The 8537-nt window shown below is 36.8% G+C and overlaps 1 protein-coding gene across 1 annotated transcript in view; it reads right to left on the bottom strand.

Annotated features, from left to right (window-relative positions):
- LOC106466833 overlaps positions 1-364 on the bottom strand; it is a 5388-nt gene extending 5024 nt beyond the window's left edge. Inside the window, exon 1 of the mRNA XM_013927135.2 lies at positions 205-364. Coding sequence (XP_013782589.1) covers positions 205-265 — 61 coding nt within the window. The 5' untranslated portion in view covers positions 266-364. The remainder of the gene's footprint in view (positions 1-204) is intronic.
- Positions 365-8537: the final 8173 nt, after the last annotated feature.

The raw sequence follows: 8537 nt of genomic DNA, 5'->3' as shown, positions 1-8537 counted from the left end.
TAATTCTACATATAACTTATCTACGTTATGAATCTTAAAAAAAATCTTACTTATCTATTGCTTCTCAGTGGCACAGCAGTATCTCTGCGAACTTGCACTGCTAGAAACCGGGTTTCGATACCCGTTGTGGGCAGAGCACCGATAGATCTTTGCGTAGCTTTGTGCTTAACTACAAACATATCTATTAGTTCTATAGAGTCTTACCTCCAAAAGTCAGGATAACCATGGAGAGTAGTAAGAGTAGCTTACACTGCGTAACCACCATCTGGACGAGGCAGCTTCCAGCTTTGTTGTTTTAATATTAAATCTAGCTTCTGTTTCTTCTACTTTTTTTATTATTCACACTCCTACAACACGGGCGTCAAACTGTGTTGATAAACCTTTTTGCCCTTCTGGTTCTCTTCAAATCAGGTTCGGATTTGTTTGATTTCGTTTCCATGACAACATTTTTCAGATTATAGCTACTAGCATAATAGCGGCACATGCCTGTACAGGTTAAAGTATACCTGTTCGTGAGTGGAACGTGTCTCGGTCGTGTAAAACTATTTAATCACTAAAAGGGTGGATTTTATTTCCCGTGCGTAGATCGGTACAATTGCTACAATTCAATAAGGACTTCCAGCTATAAGGACATTAAATGTAACCAGCATGACTTGTTTAGCAGCACAGAGACAAAGGTTTCGTTATTAATTTTAACCTGTTTACTTTTCAATGTATATATGCTAAAGAAAAGTGTGTGTGTGTGTGTTTTCTTTAAGCAAAGCCACATTGGGCTATCTGCTGTGTCCACCGAGGGGGGACTCGAACCTCTGATTTTAGCATTGTATGTCCGAAGATTTACCGTTGTCTCACCGGGGGACAAAGAAAAGATGGGAAAAACTTTAATAAAGGGCATGGCCTGGTAGTTAGGGCACTTGACTCGCAATCTACGGTTCGCGGGTTCGAATCCCATCACTGAACATGCTTACCCTTTCAACCGTGGGGTCATTATAATGTGATTTTCAATCCCACTATTCGTTGGTAAAAGAGTAGCCCAAGAGTTGGCGGTTGGTCGTGTTGACTTGCTGCCCTACCTCTAGCCAATCACTTCTAAATTAGATACGGTTAAGAAAGTTAGCCCGAGAAGATAGATTAATATGAAGCCCAAAGTGTCATTACATCACTTGTCACTTAATTATCAAGCCTGGGGTATTTCACCCCCCTCAACCGCAACCCATTAGTAAAACAAATCCTGCTCTTGTCTGATAGTTTTTGTTTTTTTTTGCCACACTTAGAATGTACTCACATTCCCAAAGTGCGGTGAGCGTTTTCGCGGCATCGAGTAACAAAATTGCATCCACGGATTGACAGTGCAGTCACGCTAACCGCTAGGCCACGCCCAGTCCTAAAGTTGAATGTGCTTGAAAACAATTATTTATTAATCTATCATTTCTAAACTTTGTTTTAATTACTGTCAATTACTAGATTTTCAGCTAATATATGTTTATCTTAAATTAAGTCATCATTTAACTGCTAATTTTCCTGGCTACAAGCGATATCTAAACGTGTTAAGCCGGTTATTAAATGTCTTCAAGTTAACTTGGAAAATGATAAGATAAACACTGGCTACAGGCACGAAATATAAGATCGTTTCGACACCAAGCGAAGGGTTTACTAATAGACAGAGTTGACTTCCAATAAACCCAGGGACGATGTCCAGAAAGGAGCTGCGAATCTAGGTTAATAGCTTCCCAAAGGATCTCTCGCTTTTTTGTTGTTTTTTTTTTTAATACTTACAACACGTCGTGATTTATTACTCGAGATGATACCGCTGTCGTTCTACGCACAGTTAATAGGAGTTGATAAAACAGGGCTAATCTTTTCCTCGGTTAAACGTATATTGTCAAAATAACGGTATTCGAACGTCAGTTTCGGATTTCATGAAGTAAGAAGACATATTTATAAAAGTTTCGGTTATCGTTGTTTTTTTGTTTTTTTCTCTCTTCTTGTTTATTTATTTTTGCTAGGATAACTTTCTTGTCAAATTCTGGGTATCTGGTATGTTCGACCTGTACGACACCTTGTGGCAGTGGTGCGCAAACTTCATTTTATTTTATTTTTTATGATGACCTCCTTTCCAAACAGGCCTTTTCTTGAATCGCTCCTCCTCCCTCCCCCCCCTGCCCTTAATATCACTTATATAACTTAATAGTGGTAATATTTGTACGGTATTTATAAAACGTCTTTATTATTGAATTTGTAATTTCAGATATAATTTACACATTCGTACAGTCATAGTTGCCTAGCATCCCCCTACAGACTCTTCGCACTTCCCTTGGGGGGTCGTACCCCACAGCTTGCACAATATGGCCTTATGCGACACATGGGCTAAAGAGCTAGGTCAGATACCTTAAGAGTAAGGCATATACATTCTTAATTGTCAATTTTTCACCAGGAGAAAGGCAACCGATCTGAATCGCCCGCCGCCTACACGGTTATTTTAAACCGAATAGTGGTATTGATGGCCACTTTTATAACGCCCTCATAGATGCAATTGAGGAGCGACATATCGTGCCTCGAATCTAGAACCTATCGATCCGCAGCCCGGTACGCTAATCATTGATCCACAGCCAACCTGAAACTCTTGGTTGAAACTTCACATGAAGTTATGTTGAATGATAACAGTATAGCTTGTTTTTCTTGTTGTTGGTGAAAAAAAAATGGAATCTCAGATGAGAAAAAATCTAAAATCATAGTATAACACTATGATGGAAAAAAAAATCTAAAAACACCGTATAACACTTTGGTGAGAAAAAATCTAAAACATAGTATAACACTGTGATGAGACAAAATCTAAAAACACAGTATAACACTTTGGTGAGAAAAAAATCTAAAACATAGTATAACACTGTGATGAGAAAAAATATCTAAAAACACCGTATAACACTGTGATGAGACAAAATCTAAAAACACAGTATAACACTTTGGTGAGAAAAAATCTAAAAACACTATATAACACTGTGATGAGAAAAAATCTAAAAACACTATATAACACTATGATGAGAAAAAATCTAAAACATAGTATAACACTGTGATGAGAAAAAATCTAAAACATAGTATAACACTTTGATGAGAAAAAATCTAAAAACACTATATAACACTGTGATGAGAAAAAATCTAAACACACAGTATAACACTGTTATAGGTGATGAACCATTGTTCTATGGTGTAATATCAACAACACTTACTAACGGTATCTGGCACATCAATCAATGTGAAACTTCAGTCAAGTGACGGGATAGTGTTATTGTCTGTCTGGCCAGATACTAAACGCCAGTCGTGTGACATAATATTGTTGTTGTCTGTCTGACCAGATGCCAAACGTCAGTCAAGTGACAGGATATTGTTGTTGTCATGGTGTCTGTCTGGCCAGTTGCCACACATCATTCAAGTGACATGATCTTGCTGTCATGTTGTCTGTCTGACCAGATGCCAAACGTCAGTCAAGTGACATGGTATTATTGTTCTCTGTCTGGTCAGATACTAAACGTCAGTCGTGTGTTGTTATCATGGTGTCTGTCTGACCAGATGCCAAACGTCAGTCAAGTGACATGGTATTATTGTTCTCTGTCTGGTCAGATACTAAACGTCAGTCGTGTGTTGTTATCATGGTGTCTGTCTGACCAGATGCCAAACTTCAGTCAAGTGACAGGATATTTTTGTCATGTTGTCTAAATAATAAATAAATAACACACGACGTTAAAATAGATATACAGTTAAAAACATTTTTAATTCAGTCTAATCTATGGCCTCTAAAATGTTGACTCTACATGTTTCGACATTTTCCACGTCAGCATCAAGAGTGAAATTACCATAAATAAATGTCATATTAGTTCTTTCTTAACTAGGTCATGTGCTAAACGATATTTTAAATTACGTTTTGTTAGTCCAGTATGAACACTTCCACATTTGCACTCATTTTTATAAATTACAGCTTTTCCCACTAACTGTATGCTATCTTCAGTATTACCTAAAATTTATTTTATCCTATTTAACAGTTTAAATATGAAGTGAAATATTTGTTGTTGTTTTCGTAGGTAGTGTAATGCCCAGTTTAGGAAATGAGCGTAACAGCTTTTCCAAATGCAAAATATTCATATACTCAAATCATAATGATGTGTTCAGTTTGGCGATTTAGAATTTCCAAGACAGGAATATTCCTAGTAAAAACAAAGGATATGTATCAACTAGGGGTACCAGGTTCGTCTTGCAGGAAGTCGTACACCTGCTGTATCTAGCTTAGTATCTAATAATAGGTGAGAATCCATGAATACAAAGGTGTGTGTCCCAGACAATGGTGCACAACATAATAAAGAAGGATCTCTGTATGGAAAATCAAAACAAATCACATGTGCACAAGTTGCTTTCGCGATATATCAGTTCAACCCTCGCATACCTCAAGTAGCTGGAGAATGAAACGGGTATTCATTTTAATCCATGCAAGAACATGTGTATATTTCTGCACGATTGGACTGTTGAAATGAGAGCTGGAAATTTGTCTTTCTTGTACGCTAATTGACGTATGGAAAGTAACACGGAGGAGGAATGTGCTTTAGACATGACAGATTTTCAAATGAAAGCTACACTGCATGGCTATTATTAAGTGCGAGATCGTCAAATAAAACATGACTGGACATAACGACATGGACTGTAACGACGTGTTGAGGCTTCAAAACTATTTTAATATTACGTACTCAACATACATATATATATATGACGTGTAGGGTATATAAGCTTAATATCATATTTATAAAAATTAAATGTCTTATAACATAAGTATGAAAACAACTTACGTTTTATAATGTAAGCTTTTGTGCATGGGCTATTTTATGTGTCACATATATCCAATAGCGAAGACACAGTTTTAGGCACAAGTTATATTTATTTCTATTTTTGTTATCATATTTGATTAAATAATTTTATTCGAAATAGTACGTAATAGTAAATATCGCAGTAATCTAAACATCCTAAATATATTTTTTATACCATTGGCGCAGCCTCGTTTAGTCAAGCAAGAATTTTAAATTCATGTTTGATTTGTTACTGTCAAACTTTCACATCACAACATGGAGCAGAGAAAAATTAAATCGATGTTGTTTATACCGCTACAACCCTAGAAACCGGGTTTCGATACCCCTAGTGGGCAGAGCACAGGTAGCCCATTGTGTAGCTTTGTGCTTAACTTCAAACAAACAAACCATTCTGTAACTCAATTTTTTTAATAGTTGCATTCTCTTTCATTTACTAATCACGTTAACTAGCTTGTTCTCTGTTCTTGAGATTCTTTAATAAGTCTTCAACCCAGTTCTTCCCGTGTTTCTAATAAACAGCACTGTTTCTAATAAGCCCCCAACCCAGTTCTTTCCGTGTTTTTGATAAACAGCACTGTTTCTAATAAGCCTTCAGCCCAGTTCTTCCCGTGTTTCTGATAAACAGCACTGTTTCTAATAAGCCTCCAACCCAGTTCTTCCCGTGTTTCTGATAAACAGCACTGTTTCTAATAAGCCTCCAACCCGGTTCTTCCCGTGTTTCTGATAAACAGCACTGTTTCTAATAAGCCTCCAACCCAGTTCTTCCCGTGTTTCTGATAAACAGCACTGTTTCTAAAATAAAACTCTTTCACTCGTCACGAATCTCGACGACTGAAATATTACTTATTAAGATTTCTGTCTCTTCACTAATGAATAAACTATTTCAGAACAAACGAGCGGCAAAACCATTGGTTTAGCAGAATAGTTTAAAATGCTGGTATAGTTACAAAAACGTGCATCAACTTAATCTTTAAGTTCTTTAGAACGTGCTGTGCCCGTTTCTCTCCACTTTACTGATTCTTTGATCTGTCAAGTTCCTTTTGTGGCCGCGACATAACTAAGTCCTGGGGTTTCTCCTACCACGTGATTGTTGGTCAATTTTTTCTCGATATTTTAATACTAACTGATTACAAAAAGTTTATTTCTGTCGTGTTTCATTGATTTCTTACATAAATCAGACCACTCGTTATGCGCTTTACAACAAAACAACCAATCGACCAAATATACAGTTCAGGTTAGTTGTGTTGAATTTCACTTTGGACTTCTCTACAAAAACAATTAACCCAAAGAATATATAGAATGATCCACTAATTTATAAAAAATCAGCCCCCACCAACGGCACAGCGAGTTTCGATACCCGTCGAGGGCAGAGCACAGGTAGCCCATTGTGTAGCTTTGTGCTTAACTACGAACAAACAATAGAAAAAACTATTTTATTTCGTGTTAATATTTCAATTACGTGTATTTAATGCCCTATCGGCAAAAATAAATAAATAAATAAATAAAATATAGAACTTTCAACTATCCAAACTCTACTGTAGCTGCTGCCATCTATTGCTTAACTTACAAACTATTCTTTCATATTATTGTGAGGCAGATAATGAAATATCACTTTAGAACAATATAATTATGCATCATGGTTTGATGCAAACGAATAATGGGAAATAACGTTATTGTTAGCGGAAATGAGCGTTTGCCTAAGAAGCTTTTCTTTCAATGCCAGAACTCATCAGTTGGGCTGAACCTAATACAAACCGTTTATATTATTACTCGATTGAGGTGAATGATTTGTAACTGTTTTAAAAGTGTCATTATAAGAAATTTTAACAAAATCTCATTAATGTTTGTCGGGTTCTTAAAGTATGCTATTGTTTTTCAGAAAGTTACTATCTCTCGACGGAACAGAGGTAAGTTTACGGACTTATAACGCTAAAATCTGGGGTTCGAAAAATTCCCCGCAGTACATACAGCATATAGCCCAATGTGGCTCTGCTCTAAAAAAAGAGTTACTCATTAATAATAATAAAACTTAAGTGATCGTACAGGTTATGATCAATATCCAAACGCCACAACCTTCAACGCTTGGTTAGAGTATTTTTTTACGAGAAGTTGTATCAGATCGGAACACAAAAACGGACATTAAAATTAATCTATCCGATCATAATAGTTTAATAACTTCAACTACAACAGATAAACGTTACTCGTTTCGACCAACAGTTTTTATTCTTCAAATGTGGATAATTACTTCGTTAACATCTTGTTCCAAATTCATGTCGCTAAGTGCTTCCATCTAGTGGCCATTTCTGATAACATTTAATTCAGTTTAATTCCAGTTTGTTTTAGTCCACCATGTGGCTAAGCGGTAAGTCTGAGGGTTTATGATATTAAACACCGAGTTTCAATACTCGTTGTGGGCACAGCACAGATAGCCCATTGTGTATCTTAATGCTTAACAGCAAATAAACAAACAAATTTGTTTTATCTGCTATATTTTGTAAAATACTTAGAGCGCTTTTCAACAAGAAAATTGAAGAATCCAGAGCATTTGTGATCCAAATCTCTGATAATTTTTTCATAATAGAATATCTAATGCTGCAATATATACCTGAATATTACATCATACGTCACAAAGCCAATTAACTACTAACTAAGCTATTACCCTGAGTCCTTTGTATTAATCCTTTTGGGTTGTAGCGACTTCTAAATTACTGTTTTCTTTATATATATTTCAGAATCAAACGTTTGTTTCGGATATTCGCGCAATGCTATACAACAGCTATCTGAGCATAGCTGTCCCTAACTTTTAAATTATAGACTAAAGGGAATGCAGAGAGTCAATAGCACCCATCGCCATCTCTTGGTCAACTTTAATCGGATAATGAGATATGATTCTCACTCTTATAACGCACCCAAAGCCCCATACTGCCCAGTGCGATTCTGCTGCAGCGTAACGTGATTATTGACTACAGATTCACAGCCTGGCACTATGTTAGGTCACGCCCGGCCTCAAAATATAAAGCTTAGTCAGCTCTGATGAACACGGTTTTGGGTTCGTGAGGACTATAAACTTAGTCAGTTCTGATGAACACGGTTTTGGGTTCGTGAGGACTATAAACTTAGTAGTTCTGATGAACACGGTTCTGGGTTCGTGAGGACTATAAGCTTAGTCAGTTCTGATGAACACGGTTTTGAGTTCGTGAGGACTATAAACTTAGTAGTTCTGATGAACACGGTTCTGGGTTCGTGAGGACTATAAGCTAAGTCAACTCTGGTGAACACGGTTTTGGGTTCGTGAGGACTATAAGCTAAGTCAACTCTGATGAACAAGATTTTGGGATCGTGAGGACTATAAGCTAAGTCAACTCTGATGAACAAGATTTTGGGATCGTGAGGACTATAAGCTTATTCAGCTCTGACTTACCGCTGGTCCGCTTGAAGGGATGGGATACCAATTAACTGACACTAACTGAGCACTCTACATTCCTAAGTGGTGAGATATCAATTAACTGACACTTAACTGAGCACTCTACATTCCTAAGTGGTGAGGTACCAATTAACTGACACTTAACTGAGCACTCTACATTCCTAAGGGATGGGGTACCAATTAACTGACACAAACTGAGCACTCTACATTCCTAAGTAGTGGGGTACCAATTAGCTAACACTTAACTGAGCACTCTACATTCC

The sequence above is a fragment of the Limulus polyphemus genome, unplaced genomic scaffold (assembly GCF_000517525.1).
Source record: "Limulus polyphemus unplaced genomic scaffold, Limulus_polyphemus-2.1.2 Scaffold2393, whole genome shotgun sequence".
NCBI classification, from domain to species: Eukaryota; Metazoa; Arthropoda; class Merostomata; order Xiphosura; family Limulidae; genus Limulus; species Limulus polyphemus.
Note: the sequence above shows the minus strand (reverse complement) of the source record. Positions and strands in the feature narration are given on the sequence as shown.